Genomic DNA, 21,639 nt, shown 5'->3' with positions numbered 1-21,639 from the left:
CACTCTGCTATAAATATAGCCACAAATATCCCCTGGATCTGTTTTATTTTTCCCTATCGAAGGCTGTTCTGAACAAAGGATTCAAAGTTACTCAATTTTCTCTTTATTTGGTTTGATTCTTGAACTGCACATAGGAAGGGTTCTTGTTCTACACCCTGGGAGGCCCTAACAGAATACAAAACACTACAGTCATCAACAGCAACCACTGGTCTACTAAATTCCTCTGCTGACAGCTACTCAAGCTCACCCTGAAATGCTAGCTGGTTACAATTTCTAAATTAGCACAGTTGCTGCATGCCTCACTGCCATTTTTGCCCAAATGCCAAGCAAAACACAATGCCTGATGGAAGCCAACAGCCATGGGACAACATTACCCACCTGAAAGTGCAGGTAAAACCTACTTGCCCCATACAATGGCTATTGAGAAAATCTAGGGATGCCAGAACATCATAACATTCCCCTGGCTGATTTTTTTACTTGGATGAAATAGTTCTCCTGTTACATTCATCAAAGCCTTGAAGGATGTAATTCCCACTAGCTGTCCTGGATTTTGCACAGTACGCTCAGCTTTGTCCATTGGTCCACATGAGGTCAATATTGTAAGGTCATCATAACCTTGTCAGAGGCAAGTATGATAACATTAGGCAGCAGTGTTACTGGTTTTATACACTGTGCTCCACACACTCCAGTTTGACTACTGCATTTGCTCAGTATAGTAAATGTCACAGTCCTCTCTACGATTTTCCTTCTGACCTGCCAATAAACCCAAGCTGCACAAGCTTGCATGTTCCTGTGAAGACATGGTAAATGAGACAGGAATTACCACCTGCTGTTCTCTTGCACTTCCTAAGGTTACAGCCAGCTGCTGCTATTTCACATCAAATCACACAGGCTTCAGGCCAGAGCGGTCCTGACACTCTTTATGGCTGCTCTGCCTCTCCCCAACACCACCTCCAGTTCTAATTAATCCCTCAGACTGAGTGCCAGTCCTGTGGCTAATTATTGTACCTGCCCTGGGGAATAGTGTTTGGTATCACCCTGTACAGTGCCACCGACTCTCAGCAGGAGCTCTCTTATATAATCCCTTTTATCATAACTGCTCCTTTCTCCAGCAGCAAATCTGCTAACAAAAACAGTACACCACAAGAAGACAAGAATCCAGAAATTTCTTTTCACTTAGGTAAACGTTCAGCAAAGAGTTCTGATTTGAATACATTATATAATGATCCAGACTTTGCAAAAAAATAGTAAAAGTGCAGTGTTTAAGATCTAGCATAAACAGATCACTGTAAAGCATTATTTCCTATAATGACCTCTGTGAAATCTACCTGACACTGCACTCAAACTGAATGAAACAGAATAAAGCCAACACTTCTCTATTTTTGTCCTATTATTAGATGAATTTTCAGTGATGCAAAATGTCTTTTCCACACAACTCAATTATGTGTTCTGATGAATGATCACACACCTGACCTCCATAAAATATCCTTCTTGAAGGCAAACCTGCTACTCTCACTGAAAGTGGTGGTAGGCATCCAGCTAACTGCAAGATGGGCTGGTCCATAACCAAGTTGGTTCTCAAAACAAAAATCTTCTCTCCTAGCTTTTATTTATCTTCAATTTTTTCACCTGCTGCAGTTATGTGATTCAGGTAAGTCGTTCAAGCTTCTTCTCTGATGTTTATTAGGACTGGATTAATTATTTTAAGAGCTGTTTTCAATCAGATTTGTCTAATTCAAATGTTCAGTGCTGCAGCACTTCTGCGTGACAGCTGTAGTTAGAGATACAACAACTACATGATGTATTTTCAGCCAGAGGACAGGGCTGTAGAAAAAGGAACAGGATGTACAGAGACTTCCTTCCTCACCATTCCTCTGGCATTACTAAAAAGGGGCAAGATGCAAACCAAGTGGTGGAGAGTAAAGACACGCACTGCCCAGCTCTTAGGACAGGAATGACAACATCCTCCTCTCGGGAGCAGGTATGTGGCACTTTCTCTGGAGTGTCACAGCTGTTCTGCATTCCCCAGGGGAACTTCAGGAGCTGAACATCAAAGGCATAGCTTGGCCCTAGAGAGTCATTCACAGCCAAAAGGGCACTCTGAGTCTCGAGTCTGAGTGTCCCAATGCTTTAGACAAAGTTGGCAGCCAGCACCATCTGAGTTCTTTCCTAACCTCTCCTAGTTACAGAGCAAAGTTACCTTGCTCCAATTTGTTACCCTAGTTTCGCCTTAATGGAAAACAGGGGAGCCACAACGGCCCAACGCCAGTGAAGTGCAGATAATTAATCCCAGGAATGGAGTAGGTAAATACCCCTGTTGCCTTCTGGCAGATAAGGAAACAAAGTCTTAGGAATTAAATTAACTGCTCACGGACAAATTGGCATTAAACCGGATGTCCAGTGGTTTTCTCAATGATTCTGCTTCAGTGAAAGTTGTGTTAACAGAAGGAATCACTAATGCTTTTTTAATGTTCTTATTGTGGCCCACTAAGAGTGCAGTTTGAAACAGTAGCTAGATATAGCTTATATAACTTGATCTACAATTTGATTTAAACAGGTCAATTAACAACAGAAAAAACAACACTGCTAACGTATGAAATTAAAGCAGCACTCTGTATCTGCTATATGCTTGATGCAACATACAATAAAAGAGAAAATATGCTTTTAGACATAAGAATCATCAAGTGCAGAAAAAATTCATAGCATTAAATGGAATTTAAATTATGCAAAATTGTATTTAATTAACATAATACTTTCACTCTAATACTATACATTTTTGCTTTGACAAGATGTGGAATGAGGATCAAAATTACCAGCATGAAACATCTGGAAACAAATCTTCCTGTAACGTAACTGATTTACCTACATTAACTACAGTTAGCAATGTCAACCTGACCTCACTCCAAAAAACTGAGTTTTGCTTTTGGGGAAGTCAATAAATCAGATTAGTTTATATACTACTATTTATTTTGTGAAGCAAATCTGTTCCTTTCTTAAAAAAGCCCCCAACAACAGCAATCAAATCAAAACCAAAACCAAAACCCCCCAAAATAGAATGGCTTTAAAGAGGGTTGAAAAGTTAATGGTCATGGTTTAATCATCATTAAGTAATGAGCATTTTCTAATTTATGATTGAGGTGCTGATTCTAAGGAGATGAATACAGGTTTTCCATGCATTGTCACTAGGAGCAGGAAAAGGCTCAAAATACTTACTATATATTTCCAAGATACATATTAACTAATAATAATGCACATATATTTAAAGAAGGCTTTTTAAAATTTTCATTTAAAAAAATCAGGTCAAAATTTACTGCTTGCACACCTTGAATTTCCCTTTAATATGGCATAGTTTATAAAGGTTGTGCCTATAACAGAACAAGTGAAGCAATACTTCAATTTGAAAAGAGAGCTCATGTTTATATATAACCACACATTTGTATTTAGTTATTTCAGTAAATAGACTGCTTCCAGGACTTCTTTTGTCAATATTAGGTAATTTTGAGGTAGTCTGTCAGCATAGAAGAGTAGAAGTTGCAAAGCAATGATTTCTCTATACCAGGCAGCAAATAAGTAGCAAACATATTAACAGTAAACAGGGAGAAGGGTTAACTAGAAAAGAACATTATACCTCCATCTCAACCTAACTGTTTTAACAAGACTCAAGGAATGTTTTTAATCTTGAAGTCAATAAAGGTTAACAAAATAAAATAAACTTCTGAGTTCCTGTCTTTTCTAGAACTTCATCTTTCCTGCCTAAGATATTTAAGAGATATTATCAGTTCTGTGCCATCCCAGCCAATGGGAAAATTTATTTAAATGTAACTAAAGTAGAAAATTATTTTGTGGAAATACTTAAGTATGGCTTCTGGGTGGTATCCTATTTCACCGAGCCCAAAACCAATTTTAAAACCCGCTTCTAGCTAATTATTTCTAGCCCTGGTAAGCAAGAAATCTCTCATGTATCTGAGATAAAGGACAAAAGATATTTATTATGTCATTTACAGATGGCTGAGAAAAGACTAAGAATCATAGAGTCACTAAAGTTGGAAAATACCTCCAAGATCATCGAGCCCAACTTCCAACTGAACACCACCCTCATCCACTAGGCAGGTCACCTGGTCATGAAAGAATATCAGGTTGGCCAAGCAGGGCCTGCTTTTCCTGAATCCATGCCGGCTGGGCCTCATCCCCTCAAAGTCCTGTACATGCTGCATGATCTTATCCAACATGATCTCTTCCATAACTTTTCCTGGCACTGAGGTCAGGCTGACAAACCCATAGTTCTCCAGATCCTCTTTCTGAGCATTCTTGTAGCTGGGCAGCCTCCAGTCATCTGGGACGCCCACAGGTGGCCAGGACTGATGATAAATGATGGAGAGTGGCCTGGCCAGCTCTTCCACCAGCTCCCTCAGCACCTTCATGTGAACCCCATCTGACCCCAGAGACTTGTGAGTTTCTGAGTGGCACAACAGGAATAACTGCTTCCTCCTGGATTGTAGGGGGTCTCTTCAGATCCCAATCCCTGTCAGCCAGATCAGCGGGCTGGTTGCCCTTGGGACAACCAGTCTTTCTGTTGAAGACTGAGGCAAAGAAGGCATTAAGTACTTCAGCCTTTTCCTCATCCTTGATTACAAAGTTTCCCTCCACATCCACTAAACCATTCCATACTAGCTGTTCGGATCCCAAACATTCACCTCTGTAGACCTGTTTCCATTAGCAAGATGCAGTCTCTACTTGGACAATACACCCTTTGAAATCCTACCATCATGAAATTTTAAAAGGCTTTTTTTAAAATTGGACTAGAGCTCAACAACTGTAACTGAGCAGCCTCATATCACCATTTATTCTAACAGTCCACAGGCTAAACTCCATCATTTTTAATTTTCTCATGGCTCAGGACAGTAAAGCAAATCTCCATGGACATTTCATGAAGCCATGCCCTCTGCAAAAAGAAGAGCATCCAAAAGATATATTATTACCATTTCTTATGCTGGTATCAAGGAAATCTAGTTCTGCATTTGACCTAAATGCTTAGCCAACCAGAACTTTAGAGTAATTAAGAGATCTGATATAAAAATACATAAAGAGATAAAAAAATAATTTTTCCAAATAAGATCAGGATACACCATCACTACCTTATTGGTGGTCTCATGTGATTAAAAGCTATATTAACTTGCTGCTCAAACTCCCACGCAGGGTATGAATTTCTGTACCACTCACACTACTAGAATGTGTTTTGGCTTGTATTTTCTACACAATATGGACATTGGTAGATCAAGCCACGTGGCATTACGAACTAGAACCCTTAGGCCATCTCTGCTCAATGAAGGATACTGATCCACAGACTACTTCTGAACACTTAAGAAAACTTATCAGATTCTTGGGAAAAAAAAAAAAAACAACAAAAAACCCACTCAAAAACCAGCCAAATTATTCTAAAAATACAAGGGCTTGACCTCTGGCTGGTATTTGCATGGCTGAGTTCTTAGTGTATGACTCTACTGAAGGAATTTTCAAAAAGACCTGATCTATAAAGCAGTTCAGTATATAGCCTACTTGTCCAGTGACTGTCAACATTTTGAGATAACTGATTACTATTTTTATGGTTTTGAAATTATTTCAGAAAGAAAAATCCCTCAAAAAAATCTCATGGTGAAAAAACGTGGGTGGGACAGAAAACAAGATATTTTCCTCTTGCAAAATGTTTTCACAAATATCCTTCTATTTTCTGATCAGCAGATCTTTGGAAGTTTAAGGTCTCATCTTGATTTGGACAGTCTTTACATTTTATTTTGATTTCTTTTACAAAAATGCCTAGATGAAAGAAAGCAGCTTTTCTAAAGAAAAAGTGTCATTTTGAAATTTCAGTCATAGCTTGGAACACTAGAAGTTTTTGCTAAGTTAATCGCTTGTTTCAAGCCAGTATGTAAAAATATAAACCCAAAGAAACTTCAGGTTCCATACCTGTAAAAGATGAATTAGCACTAAAACGTTCACTGCTCTTAGATATTATATTCAATCTGTCTGCAAACTTGTCACATCCAAGTGTTAATGTCATGCCCCAGTTACTTTCAGGTACAATATTTCTCAAAAATAATATTGTATGACATTACCTCCAAACCCATTTATTTTACACACGCAGTGATGGAAAACTGTGTGCAAAGGTAACCAACCAGGACTAAATGGGTTTAGTTTCATTTGGTGCATGAGTGGCTTACACATAAAAATTCTATTAATTATATTGTAAATCCCCTGGCACAGCAGGTTGAGCAGACTCACCCTGAAGACAGTTATCAGAAGAGATAACTGCTGTACCATGAAACATTAAATGGTCAGAGGCTTCATGGTACTTATTACTTGTGAAATATGGAGGGGAATAAAGGAGAAGAGGCTGTAGAACACATTCAGAATAGATTAAGGGAAAACCAACAACACTGGGCAAATTTCCCAAGTTCAATCCATATACTTAAAAAGGAGGTATGTCACTACAACCTGCATTGACTAAGGAGTTGGTAAAGTTTCAGCTTGTCCAGAAGATGCTAATCATCACCTCTTCCTCCCCACTGCTGACCTTATTGAATTCCTTTTCTGTAATCAGATACAGAATTCAGTCCCAAGTGCTAGCTGCTGCTGCAGATACAACTTCGTGATGTCCTTGTATAAGAATTCCTCGGGTTGGATATTTTCTGCTTTTTATCTGCACTTGATTTACCAAACCCACAAACAGTCATAACCATGATTTGTATGGCTCAGTAAGGACTCTACTGCCTTCCTGTATATGGAGTATGTCTTGGCAAAGTAGGACTCAACAAGCTCTGTGTAGCAGAGGTCCCATTGCAGTAACACTGACCAAACCTGCATCTTCTTCTTGGGCACTGCCAACACCTCCACACCAGGAACTGAAAGCCACATATGCTTAACCACTTAACAGTTCTTACATCTACATCTCTTCAACATTTTGCCAAGATTTCTGCATCATCATTCCCTTGTGTTGATACCACTTCATTTGTTCTCCAGTGTTCAGGCCTCGGCGGCTTTCCCTGGAAACTTCTCTGATAGTCATAATTCCAGATTCTTATCCTCAGCTACGTAATGCTCTTCACAACACTGCTCTTCCATATTTGTTATTGCACCCTCTCTGATACTGCCATCAAATTTGCCCTCCTGTTTTTTGAATCTAAAGCCTGTGAATGTGAACGTAAGAACATGCGTTCTTCTGCTTGTAAGGACACTTAGTGTGAGCACTTGCACTCGAGCCTGTCTTATGCCACCTGAATTGAGCATCCTCTCCTAAGCCACAGGCACTGCACTGCTCTCCTCCCCTGCATTCCTCTCTCCTCACATTCCCTGCAAAGCTCTATAGCACAGAACCAGACAAAATACATAGCCCAGTATGAGAGAGACACTAAATTTGCTTAGAAGTTACAAGAAAATTTTTACATTATTCAGAATCTTTAGTTTGTATATTAGTTACCTAGGAAAAAAGCTGTCATTGTTACTCTCTACTTTCTTTTCTATTTATTTAAGTAGTTTTCCAACTCCTACTGAGTTTCAACTGAAATAATATTTAAAGCTGTTCACTCTCAGGCTGGTGACTTTATGATGTGCAGCCCTAGCACCAAGCATAACAGGGCACCCTGGCAGTTAACAGAACATCAAAATCAGCTGTAAAATCATGTTGTGACTTTAGATAATCTTATTGCTGAAAAAAAATGTAAAATCCAATTAAATCAAATTATATGAAACAAAACAGTAGAATGAAATAAAGCTGCAAATTCAAAATATTTAGCAAAGTTAACAGAAGAAAGTAATCCATGGAACATACTGTTATGGGAAAAATTATAAACATGTAACCAAAGAGTGTTCTTATATCATCTGAACAATGTAACCAAGCGTTTTCTAATGAAGCACAGATGTAAAGAAGAGTGCATTAGCACAGCCAATCCATTCGAACTTTCACTCCTGTGTTCCTCTACTTCTCTGTTAAAATAAACATGACATTTAGAAATTAAAAGAACCTTCTCATTTCCTCAATTAAACCATGTTCTGTCCGGATTGTAACTACAAGGTGATAATATTATCATTATTAAAAATATTAAATATATATATGTCAGGAAAAAAGCTAATACATGCATACATTATATTTGTTTATAATTCACTAAATATTAGCTACATTTTACATGAAATCTAGAAGTATATTTATTAGAAACCCTCTGGCCCTCTGCATCGTGGAAGCCCATGCATGGCATGAACACATTGCTGGGGAAACTGAATGGTGTGGTTAGGAAAGCCAGTTTTACACAGCAGAGCAAAATCACTGTGGAACCTGCTTCCACCCACAATGGAAACTTTACACTTTGGAATCACCCAAATCTTCCCAGACACTTCCTGCTCACGTTACTGTCCTGCAGACACTTCAACATGCAGGGTAAATGCAGCTAATAAGCATAATTAGCTCAGACAGTGTATTTTAATTTAGTTTTGCACTAAAGACTAATTGCCTACTCAGCGAAGGGGAAGTGGAACATTTTTTTAAGATGCTTACCCGAGGGCCCTGATCACCTTGATCTCCCTGCAAAGTGGAAAGATGAGATGATAGGTTTAACACAGAATCTGTGTGCTACCCAGCTCTCTTACATAATCTAACATTTCACTGCATCAATACAGTCTCTTGAGTTCATGCTGGGAGGGCTTTCCAGTCACCTTGTAAGAATCACCCGAACACCAACTCACCTTCTCGCCTTTTGGACCAGGAGGGCCCTGAAAGAAACAAAGGCAAAGATTATTTACTGATGCTGATGAAGTCCTGGGATACAGCAAGAAACAGGTCTGTGTCAATCTGCAATTTCTTCCCAACAATATATATCCTTATAATTTTTAACTCTGGAATGCCAGTGCTTTTCCAGAGCTGGTTTCTGTACTAATAATAGGGACTGCACACTATTTCTTGAATAGTTTGCTAATGTGCGTTGAATCAGTTTACTCAAACAAGCAAAACTATGCCTGAAATGGCAAAATATCTACAGATTTCACTTAGGGACGATAGTTTATCTCCAGCAGATTTAAAAAAGTTTTCTTAGACTGTAAAAGTTCTTCGCAAGAGCACTTAATAAATTCAAATACATATAAATCTGTCATGTATTTTGGCACCCTCCTTGTATCAGATTGCCAAAGAAAAATGGATTTGAAATTCTAAAAGGAGGGTTGTCATTCCTTTCTTTGGAAATACTGATGTTTAGTCTCAAGCAGACTTTTTAGGCAAAATGAGCACTTTGTGTAACATGATTTTGCAGGAGTATTACTTTTTGTTACTTACCACCCAACAAACAGTAAGGTGACAGAATCACAAATAGGAAGTCCTTTCCTATTCCATTTTTATTAAGCACTTTTCAGAAAGGTAGCAGCAGGTTTCTAAACCACTAGTTTTTCAGGTTAGTATCTTCTGAATAAAAATGCTATCAGTCTGCAAAAAACTGTCTGCTTACACAGTGCAGACTCTACCTCCAGCTTTCTGAAAGATATGCAGGTGTTTCATTACAAAGAAGGATCTGAGATACATATGAAAGCAGCTGTAAACAGAGAAGGAGCCATTCAAGCCAGCATGGTTCACTGTGATAACACAAAGAGAGCGTGGCAGTGTGTGTGTGTTTGTGAGGGTTTATTGTGAGGTTTGCAGAACAAGAAAAGATTGTCACTAACAACACAAGTAAAAAATTCATGTGGTTCAAATAAGTGCAGTGGAATGGAGGTCAGTCTGCTGTGTATTAAAGACGTGATCAACCACAGGCAAGTCTTTGAGAATCCCTGTTGTAGCCAATTTTCTGCTTAGTTTTAAGGGCTTCTGATACATGCCAGAGGAGAGCATCTGCTGCTGAATCAAAGGAATTAAAGCATATGCCATTCCTTGCATGGCCTGCCATCTCTTCTGTCTGCTGCAGAGGACATAGAAACAAGTTTGCCTCCTGATGTCCCCAGGTCTCCTTCAGGGAGCACAGTGCTCACTGCTAGCTGAGTGGAAACTCTCTGCTCAATTAACTATGACCCTGGCCCACTTTGCATTGCCCTGCAAGCACTTGGTCTCTTTAAAAACACATGAAACAAAATAATTTAATTAATAGATACAACCTGGCTGCACCTTTAAGGTCTCTCCATATATTATTTTTAAGCATTAAGCCCTACTGTCCTTTCCCAGTTCACATAAATACATACTGAAAACTAAATGCAGCACTGTCAACTTTTAGCTACAGTCTCCCTATACATGTACTGTGACATGACATCACAGGAGAGCAGGTCTGCTACATACATGCCACTGAGCTTGTGAATTTGTGAACTCATACCATCAGTAACACAGTACTGGGAAGAACTAAAATCAGTCAGTGCAGGCTGTTGCTGTCTTCTCCACAGCGAACGCGAAGCACAGGCGAAGGGCTCTGCTCACGTGTTCTGCCTCCTTGAATCACCAAGGCATTACTGGCTCTGAATATCTCACTGCCTGCAAAGTGCAAATAGCATGACCCCTATCTGCTACAGTCAGAATCCTATTTCTCAGGCCTTAGGCATGAAATGATAGGTAACCTGACACGACTGAGACTGTAAACAGATGTTGTCCTGTGGGAGCTGTTGCTGCCTTCATTTAGATGCTCAGTGCCGCTCTTACGCCCAAGAGTGGCCCTGCTCTGCTTCTGATGGGTTTTGGCTCATAACTTCTCTGAAGCATGCTTGCCACAGCTCTGCCTGCTGGTAGAAACTACAACAGGAGAGATCATGTCAGCTGCCTAAACCAAGCCGGCTCACTGGAACAGAAACAAGCTAGAGCTGACATGAGGGGCTCAGCCACCAGATCTGCAGGGCTACTGCACTGTCTCCCTGGCACGACTGCTGGCAATTATGCTCAGCCATCACCAGTGCACAACTGGCCCCTTCCTCTACCCTGCATATTTTCCTCTACTGAGAGTTCTCTGAAAGTACAACGTATACCCAAACATGCTTTTTAATAAGACTGAATCATATCTCTTTTTCTTTCCTCCTTCTTCTGTGCAAGATTTTCTGAAAACAGTTCTGAAACCATAATCAGATTTTGCTTTGTTTTTTATTGCTTGGTGTTTTCTCTCCCTGAGTGTCAGACACCATCATCTCTAACACGTCACCCTTCCAGCGCACAAATTTTTCATAAAAGTCTTCATAAACATCTGAAAATTTTATTTTACCAGGGCTGAAAAACAGCTTTTCAAAAGCCCACAAAAACACTTCTGGTGTGAACATTCTCACAAGTCTCTTCACTTGTATTTGCAATGCTTTTGCTTTCTGCAAGTCTTGAAAAACAAACAAATAAATGCAAATAAAAATGGTTCTTTTAGATGCAAGTGAAGAGAACCAGCGGGGTTTCATCAAAATAAAAATTAATGGAATACTTTCATGGCTTGTTCATCCATCTCTGGCTTTTCCCCCACTGTTTCAATTGTCCTCTATTGTTTTCGCAACTTTAAACAGAAAATTCCTACCCTCAGCCTTTGACATCTTCTTTCCATTTGTGTTGAGAAATTCTCCCAAGGTTTTTACTGCAGAGTTTATTAGTGTGGGTACACTGAGTGGAGGCAGGGAGGAAGAAAAATCTGAGGGAAAGTTGGGTTTGTGGGGGTGGGGTGTAATTAGGAGACAGATTTGTTTAAAGGAGGGCAAGGTTTCTTCTGTTTAAGGGTACAGACACAAAGCACAGAGTGAGTAAAATAACACCAGTTTTGTAGGCCACAGCATGGACTTGCTGCTTTTTTTTCCCAGGGAGACTTCAGTGCTTTGGTTTATGAGATGGCAGAGATCAAGCCACAAGCTGCCGAACAAATGTGAAAGCATTTTGTGTAAGTTATATGAAACGTCTGAGGTCAGAGCATTTCTGAAATAACTTCACAGTGTTTTCACTGGAAACAGAGGCTCTTTTCTCGAAGTGTAATTATCTACTCCAGACTACTATACATTTCCAAGGAGAGTTTATAGCCTGTTTCACATAAGCAAGGCCTTGTAAATCTCAAACACATGCAAAATCTGCATTCATAATTAGGCAAAAAATACTACTGTTTTTAAACCAAGTTCTCCTACAGCAGACTGAAAGGCCTCCAGGCACCCGCCAGCTAAGAAGAGAGCTGAAATCAGGGTCAAATCCAAAAACCAGCCATATTCAGGATTGCTGACAGGTGACCCCCCACCTTTATTTTTTTTGCTATCAAAATCCCATTTCCATACTCTGATGAAATTTTACATTATTATAAATAGGAATAGAAAGTCAAGAGAATGCAATAAACAGGAATAGAAAGTCAAGAAAATGCAATACTAGAAAACAGGAGACTGATCCTTGCAGTCTTCATCAAGCAACATTTCCTTATAATTAATTGAGTGTGATCTGATCAGCATGATTTTTTCCACACAGATGAAATTTTGTAATTCATTCCCTGAAAGATGCTAACTTTGAATTCCACCCTTGAGGCCATTGCCACCTATATGGTTTTGCAAAAGTTACATCCAGAGACCTCTTAAAAAGCCAGTAGTTGACTTATATTGGTTTTACAAACATTCATAATTATCAAAATTCTCTTACAGATATTGTATTACAGTGCACATTCTCTCCACATACCTATTGCTACAGATCTGCCTTTAGCCACAATACAGGAAGTTCTGCTGCAAACTCACCCAAAAGGCTCCAAGCACTGATGGGACAGCAGAACTGAAAACAGTAAGGCATTCTTAGTACAGAGTACAAGGCAATGTTGAAGGTTCTGTAAAAAGCTCTGCAGTCAGTAGAGAGGAGTGCAGATTTTTCCTGACTGTCAGACAGGCCATACGATACCTCTGTAAAAAGGACCAGCCAGTCCCCAGCACAAGCTGGTGACAGCCAACCAACCAGCCAACAGAATCAGCTGGACTGTGACAGTCAGCTCCCACTGGGATCATCCACCCTCACAGCTCCTAAGGAATACGACATCCCAAATTTCACAGCTCCCATCAGACAGAGCTCCCACAGAAGACACAGGTGATAATAACCTTTCAGACACAGTCACTGCTTTCCTACATTCCCACCACAACAGCCACAAGCTAAGGCAAGCTGGCAGCTGGAGGAATGAGTGTAGTTTGCAAGGTTCAGCCTTCATTTTCATTTGGGACTGAGGAGTGTACAGTGCAGTCATCCCTACCAGCAGCCACAGTGTGACTGGCAGCCTAAGGCAACAGCAGCCTTGCAGAAAGGAACACAAAAGTGAACCAGCTACTCCAATGTCACCGAGACAAATCCAAAAAGGGAATCAATTTCCCAGCTTAGTTTAACCACGTTTTCACAACTAAACAGCATGCCATACATTGCCTAAGCTACTTCAATATTGCAGATTACTTTAAGGGTAAAAGGTGGCTGTAGCGTGTAACAACAAAATAATGAGATACAAAAGCTGAACGTTCTTTCTTTGAAACTTGGCTCATGATTTTGATAAATTACAAGAATCTGACTGGAACAACAATCCCCAGCTTATCCTGTAATCGCTGCAAAATACTAGGATCAGATATGCTGAATCACAGGAGGTTACACAGAGCATTATGAAACACTGCTGTGTATCATAACCATTCCAAAGTTCCTACACTCATTTCAGTCTCATGTCCACTATGCAAACCCTGAAATACTGAGTCAATGTGGTTTTGGCATCTGCTGAGCTTGGCCATGTTTTCAGCCAGTGTTTACATATGCTAGTTTACAATGCCAACATTTCACCTTGCAACAATTTTACAAGTGCTCTGAAGAATTTTCAGTGAATCTGAACAGTTTCTACTGCTGAAGTGCCTTCCTTTTTACATGTTTTATTCTCCTTCTGTAATATGACTGACTTATGCTGAAAACATCAACCATCCACCTCTCAAAAGACTCTTAATAATATCTCATTTTTTCCCATATATTCCAAAGTTTTTGTTAAAAATCCTAAGGCAGAGAAAAAGAAACCTGAATTTTTGGCATAATAAGGGTGACTGCCTTAAACCACATTATGTAAATGATTTAAGCTGAGAAACATAAAACTGATTTATATAGCAATCTAGATAAACAGCTCCATTAACATTCACAACAAGCAAATTATAAATGACTCCTGTTGTAAATTCATACAACTGTATTCAAAAGTCAGTGATTTATAGCCACATATAAACCAGACAAGTTTATAAACTACAGGCAGGAGAATACAGTCTACCAAAAATGTGTCAAGAAACCATTTAGACATTCATTTAGACATTCATTTCTCATGCAGTGCCCTAGCTGAGGTTGGGATAGGGTGCTTTTTTTTGAAACTTATAATACCGCTCACAAAAACCACCAGCTCACATTAGAAACTGCACTAGAGTCACTGCTAACTCACTAATGCAGTACCCAGGAAAAAGCACAAGGCCCAGTGTCCCAGACAAAAGGACACTAAAGGGGATCTCTTCTTACTTTCTCTGATAAAGGGGATCTCCTCTTCCTTTCTCTGATATTCTTTCTTTGATTAATCAGTAAGACTGTCATCTTCTCCTCACCCTTCCTTCTACAGACAAATACAACATTTTTCTTTGAAAGCCTACAAAGCAGCACCAACAGCCCTACAAAGATTCTATGGTACAGAGGGTATCTGACTATGTACCCATTGCCTGAGCATGAAGAAACAAGGATCAGTTTTACTATTTCCACAAATTAATTTAAGTAAACATTATGATTCAAATCTTTTAAGTTTCTTGTGAGTCAAGCAGCTGCTGTATGTGACAGTAAGACCAGTTATATGGTGGCAGAAAAAACTGGCACATTCCTAAAGAAAAGAAAATGGCTTCTGGTAAAGTCAAAAGCCTTCTGACTTTCACTTACTGCTCAGTGCACTGTAATACATGTATTTCCTGAATATTGGCCCTCGTTCCCTTGTCCACAATGCACCTTCCAGTTCTCCTACTTGTCAGATAAACAGAACTTCACTAATAATGTTAGACAATTGATGCAATACTGTAAAAAAAAACCCCAAAAACAACAACAACAAAAAAACTAACCAAAAAAATCCACACCACAAAGGAAATGCCATTCTTGTAAACAGGTAAAACAGGACATAAAAGTACAGATTAAAAAACCTAATATTGCTGTATCTATCATGTTATTAAAAAAACAACCAGACCTTCTGATTTCAATAACAGGAAAGAAGGAAGATTGTGAGGAAAATACAAACACAATCTTTGTTACTTCAAAATCACAGAAACACAAAAATTTTTGGATGGAACTCAGAACTGCAGGAAGACATAATAAAATACAACTGATTTGGGCCCTACAGAACCAAAATTCAGAAAGCAGACTGAACAGGAAGCCTTTATTATAACTACTATTATATTTGCTATTTCCACTGCAGTCTCAGGTTTTTTTGCAGTTTAATCTATGATTTTTAACAATATTTTTAATTACAACATAGTATCAGCTTCAGGGTTCAATATTTTGTTGATAAAACATTTCAAAAATGAGACATTTTTGATACAGACTGGTTGAGGCTTCCTACTCTTCCACCCATCCTCCAGCAGATCTCTGTCTCATTAGAATGTCCACCTAAGACTTGAAGAAGCATCATATGCTGTCTTAGGATCAGCAAACAGTTTGGGTTGGAAGGGTTTAAAGGTCATTTAGTCCATCCCCACTGCAATGAGCAGGAGCCACTCCAACTTGACCATTAAATAAGTACTTTTTACACTTCCTTTAGTAGATTTTTATTGACAGGCCAGTTCTCTCATTTATTCCTAAAAGTTTAGTAAGAAAAAGCTCCTCACTGGGAGTTAACAACTTCTTTTATTTCCAGAAACAGTAGTTCATATTCCAGTGTTCCAGCTATTTTTACCCTAAAACTTGGATGGTGGCTTTTGTAATTCAATCACCTCTGGTGTTTACCTGGTTTTTTATGAGAATGGCAGGCTGAACTTCAGCTATTTTGAAGGAAACAGACAAAGGATGAAAGCAAGGGAAGGGGGGAGTTCCAGAGCAATGGAGATTCACCACTGCCACTCACTACCTACAGGAGAAGTACCCATGGTCATCAAAATACATCTTCCAAGCTCCCCAGCCTTTTGGATATTTCAACTTCGCTGTCTGCATTACTACTCTGTGATGAAATAGCATCCAAGAATCTACCAGGCAGATCCTTCTTTGACCAGCAGCTGAGTCTAGGAGATTTATGTACTTCATTAACAGATGCTGCACACGGTCCAGCTCTACAAAAAAGTAGTAGCTACACAGAAACAGATGATTGAAATTCAAAAAAAAAAAAAACCCCTCTCTGTTCACCTATCTGAAATAAGGGCTGGTTTAAAACCAGGTGGGTTTTTGAAGAATTTTGGCCTGTACCTGCTATCATATCAAGGCAAATTTATAAAGTAATAAAGGTTGAACTTATGTTAACAGCTCACATGTGAACAGCTCACATCTGAACAAGGTTTTACAGATAACATGTATTTGCTGTATTTTTAACACTAAACCTATTTTCAGCCACAGGATTCTAACAAAGACTTTGAAATAGGGAAGGCCAATTCCATTTGTCCATTTACTATGATGACTCCACACCAGTTTCAGTAGCAATGCTTTGAGTTTCACTCAGTATTTCAAAGGCAAGGCATACTGTCTATACACTGTTTTTTCCTTTCCAAATGTTGTTATTCAGTACAGGAGCTATTTTCTCATTCAGGGTTGTAGAATGTCAAAGAAAGATTTAGATATTCCTTTGGTGTTGTCTGCAAATGCTACTGTAAAATGCTACTGTGAAAGATGTGTGTTAGATTACTTAAATCATGAATGGTTAAAAGAAAATGGCAGTAAAATAGTGGTATAAAGCCACAGCCATGTAAAAAAGAGCACCAGGGGTAGAAAGGCTTCTGAGGCATCCACAGATTAAGAGCAATGGGATTATTTCAGAAACCAGGTAACTTTTTAAACTTCAGGGTATGCTAATGCTTGGGAAGAATCTATTTTAGAAAAATACTACACATTCCTCTGAGAATCTTATTCTTCTTTCTTTCCTATGATCCCTTGCAAGTTCTGTAGTCCCTTACATTGTTCCTGTGCACGGGCTCCATTTCACAAGAATGGTGCATGGGCTCCATTTCACAAGAACTGTCTGACAAATGTAATGATAAAAACTACATTGCACAAACCCACCTGAAGCGACCTCCAAGTATTAGGTTACCAAAAATGTTTCTGAACTATTCCAGGTACAAGGCATTGCTGAAAGAGGCAAAGTTTGACACTCTAGGTCATAACTCTAATCTTGATGGGGATGTGTCAACCCTTAGTCAAATTAACTTATTTAATGTCAAATAGTATACAGAAAGAAAAGCACAAAAAAGCATATAAAATAATATTTATGTTACAATAAGATAAACACCAGAACTAAAGATAAACACAATAACCAAATCTTTCATTTATTGTCACCAATTCCCTTATCTGCAAAGGGGAAAACTACAATGATGTATTTCATAGAGCTATTTTGAGAACTGTTCAGATTTGTGAAGTTCGAGATGGAACACCAGATAAATGCAGATGAATTTTTAATCAACTCCAAACATACACATACTTTTATATGCAGACATATGTAAAAGTGAGATGACTGAATATATTTTTGTAACCTATAAGGCTGGAAACATCTTTATACAGGAAGGAATTTAAGACAACATAAAGTTTATTAAAAACAAAACTGTTTTCTCCTGAAGACTAAGAGTATGGACTACAAAATTCAGAACATCTTCAGGGGAAATTAAACACATATGTATATTTATACTTAAATGGATATTCATTCTTTTTGGCAAATGATCACTGGCAGACATATTGGGCAATATAGCTGGATTGTAATACTGAAAATACGTGATTCTCTTACATATTTCTCAGCAGCTCACAGCTCTTGAATATTACTCATGGATCTCAGTAAAAAACTATATTAGGAAATCCTACAGTGTTGTAGGGACAGACAAAGCATTTTTGAAATTGGCAATCTGGATCTAAGCCCACAAACAGAATGGACACTTCCATGCCGTGCTCAATAGTAACACTACTGGCAATACACAAAATACTCCAATGAAAGTAACTTCTGCATTTTCTGCCTTTTTCTTCCTTCTTGAAACTTGACCCATACTTATAGGAAAGAGTAACATATCAGCACAGCTCTTATTGCCAGCATCAATTCAATATAAAAAAACCTAAAGCATTTCTACTAACCCATCAATTTGCTTCAAGTAAAATTTCATTTCACAGGAGTGTCACTTTAAAAAGGGAAATATAAATTTTGAAGCTTTCCTCTACCAGCCTGAGATCCAAATCTCCCAGGTCTGCTGAAGTTTACAGGACTTTCAAGCATCTAGCACAAAGCCTCAACAGCCTCTGAAATCATAATGGCTTTCATAAAGGAACTCTGATATTTTGAAAACCTTGCAGAAGACTAATTTCTTAGACATCACAGCATTATCTTCAAGTCACAATAAACTTGATGAAATACACGTTTTTATACCTCCTATTTTTTTTTTATTAAAGCTAGTGAAACTACTGGGATCTGCAACAAATTGAACTGGATTTCAAAGCTAAAATACAGCATGAAGATCACTAAAAATAATAAGCCAGCATGAGTTTAATATCAAATTAAAAACATGTGCAGCAGGATAGCAAAATACTATATAATATTCCTGAACACAGTTCAATATGTTGCTTTGACATGATCCCTAATAGAACACAGAACACATGAGTGCATTTCTGCCATATGTAGAATAAGGAAGAAAATATGAATGTCATTTGATAAAGAAATTATTTAGGAATACAAGAAATATTTCAGAGTCCTTAATTATATTTTAACAACCCTTTCTAATGTCATAATGGAACCACAATACTAAGTTTGTAATTGCTTTTTTGTACTCATATGTACTCTGTTAAGCTAAGCAAAGGTTTACCAAATTAAGGCTTGCAAGTAATTTTTGCTTCACAGTTTCTCACTTTCTGTTAGAAGATCTACTATGCCCTGGTGACAGCTGGAACTTCTAGATGAATAGATGGAATGCTAATGTGTGATTCCCCATCACATTTATACTGGCATATGTAACCAGTGAATCAGATCTTCATGATTATTTTATGAAAACAAACCCAATTCTTTTACAAAATTAATGACGCTATGATGAAGAAAAGTTGGTAACATCCTACAAATAGAAAGCTCTCATGCATATTTTCTTTTAGAGTTTTAAATATTAGTTTTATGTATCATCTAATTTTAGGGCTTGTTTTTTCAGACTAATAGTATCATAAATTGTTGCTATGTGAACTATGAAATGAGGAGATCAACTTCTAAAAGTTTTGCATCAAACTGTTTTCTAAGCCCATCTTCCAAGATTTCTTTATCTTTTGCATACAGCTACTCCCAAAGGAGATCTGCAGATTCAGAAAAAGAAGCCACCTTCAAAGGAGCAGAATTTATTTTACAAGCTCATCCAGAGCTGATAATTATGTTGCATGAGGAGCCCTTTTCACAGAATTTTGTAGAATTAATATACTTATTTTTTCTGTTTGTAGAAAATCAAAACATAGACTGAATTGTAATTGTAAAATTAATAAAATTCAAGTCTGATACTTTCTGAATCAACCAAGAAAATAAGAAATAAATTATCTGTTTCAGAAAATGCTGTGGAACATCTGAACATCTTGCCATTTCAGCACCAGATAGTTACTGAAATTGTAACTCAAAAGCTTGCCTGCCAGAGCAAGTAAAAGAGCACAGTAGCATGGCTGGGGTAGGAGTCTGGCCTCCTCCTGGTGTCTGACAGAGCCTGATGAGCAGAGCTCTAAAAAGTCGAATTATCTCCAACTTAGTTCACTTAGCAGGGGACTGTAGGGAAGTCATCAATCTGCCATTAGAGGCTCCTTTGCAATTCCTGACAAAAGGGTGGGAAAAGACAAATAAAATATATGTTGAAAGCAGAGCATAGTATCAAATTTTAAAAGAAGTTTTTTGTTGATGATTGGAAGTTTTACTCTCCTCTGCCTTTTTAAATTATGTGTAGTGCTTCTTTAGTGTTGGTACAACAGATAGTTCAGAACAATTTTCCCCTAAATCTCCAATTCTGTGCTCTCTTCTTTACTAACCAAAGAATCCTCTTACTTGCACTAATACTGTCTGCATAGCCAAGAAAACCATTTAATATTCACTGCTCTTCTGGTTTACACATGTGCCCCTAGTCTACCAAGGCAAACTGAAGTGTTTTATATTTGAAAGTGCTCATTGTTGTTGTAAATGCCTTTTAACAAAATTAACTTCTATTTTATGACATATGAAGCTGAGAAAGCATCACACTTAAAAACAATTAAATGCACAATCTCCTTCTGAGAAGACACATTTCTGGTTTCTTTTGTGTCATAAACACTTATGTATACAGTAAATGAAGTTTTGAGCATGATTTCTCCTCTTAACATTCTCTGATGTGGTTGCTTTTAGCAACTAACATAAAACGAAAAGCCATGAAAATGGCATTTGTTTCTTCTTGTTCACAAATCAATATGGGCTGTTTACTAAAAAGGTCTCACAATTACAATGGTGCTCACAAATGCTATTACCATTTAAGAAAGGAGAATGCCAACTAAACTCAAGCTCTGCCTACTTAAACACATATGAAACAGTTTATTTATGTGATGCCCTCAGATTTTTGATCTCATAATTTACAGTAAATTGTTATTAGCAGGAAAGGCACCAAAGATTTATCTTTATTATTTGTACAAAAAAAGTAAGAAAAAGACTTTTACAAGTCTGCTATCTAATATTAATAAACTAATTCTTTAAGTTTGACAGCAAAATCTGACCTGCAACTTGTAACTCAAAAGCAGATCAGCATTTGTATAATCAAACTGAATCATAAAATTCTTCAGCTGGATCAGAGGTTTAAAAAGGAGCACAGGGTATGAGTTTCTAGGAGAAATACCCCACAAGATCATTCTCCACAGTGAGAACAGCTGATGGCCTGGGTACGAGCACTGGGATTCTCCCAGGAGCAGTAACTTCTCTGCACTGTGTACCTGAAAGTGAACTATTTTTCAGTCTTTGGCTGATTTTATCTTTCATAAGTGTATTTCTTGCCTCCTTCCCCTACTCTCCATGCAAGTAAAGAGTCTTGAGACATTCATGAGAGGAAACTGCTAGAAAAAAAGGAATGTGGAGTTTACACCTCAATTTATGATATCAGAACAAAATAAACATGTCCAACTCTAACCATCTGACAGGGCAGAGGCCACTCTACAGCAATGGTCAATAGGCAATTATGTACCTTGCCCAAAGCTTAAAAAGCCATAAAAACACACACAATCACTTGATGTTATCAACTGCCCCACTAGTGAATGGAATGCACTGAGAGCAATATTGGACAGGTTGTGGAATGAAGATGGCTATCCAAACTACCAAAACTGAAAGGGCAGCTCAACAGGAATTAAAACACATTTTGTTTATACACCCCCTTTCCCATCCTTCCTACTGTCAGATACTCTTTTCTAAGATCTAGGAGTGTTCTTACCATCACAGTGCTCTCTAGGAAGAGATAAATATCTTCCCTAGACTGCTGCCCTCCAAATCCACTCAAAACTAGGGTCTGTGGCCTGCTGTGATTCTC

The 21,639-nt window shown here is 38.2% G+C and overlaps 1 protein-coding gene across 1 annotated transcript in view; it reads right to left on the bottom strand.

Annotated features, from left to right (window-relative positions):
* The window catches only part of COL25A1 (collagen type XXV alpha 1 chain), a 298,323-nt gene that overhangs the window by 94,355 nt on the left and 182,329 nt on the right, over positions 1-21,639 (bottom strand). The window contains exons 6-7 of the mRNA XM_066548131.1: positions 8,734-8,760; positions 8,546-8,572 (exon numbers count right to left, since the gene is read on the bottom strand). Of these exons, the coding sequence (XP_066404228.1) occupies positions 8,546-8,572; positions 8,734-8,760 (54 nt within the window). The remainder of the gene's footprint in view (positions 1-8,545; positions 8,573-8,733; positions 8,761-21,639) is intronic.

The sequence above is a fragment of the Molothrus aeneus genome, chromosome 4 (assembly GCF_037042795.1).
Source record: "Molothrus aeneus isolate 106 chromosome 4, BPBGC_Maene_1.0, whole genome shotgun sequence".
NCBI lineage: Eukaryota > Metazoa > Chordata > Aves > Passeriformes > Icteridae > Molothrus > Molothrus aeneus.
This window is presented reverse-complemented; position numbering and strand designations above follow the sequence as displayed.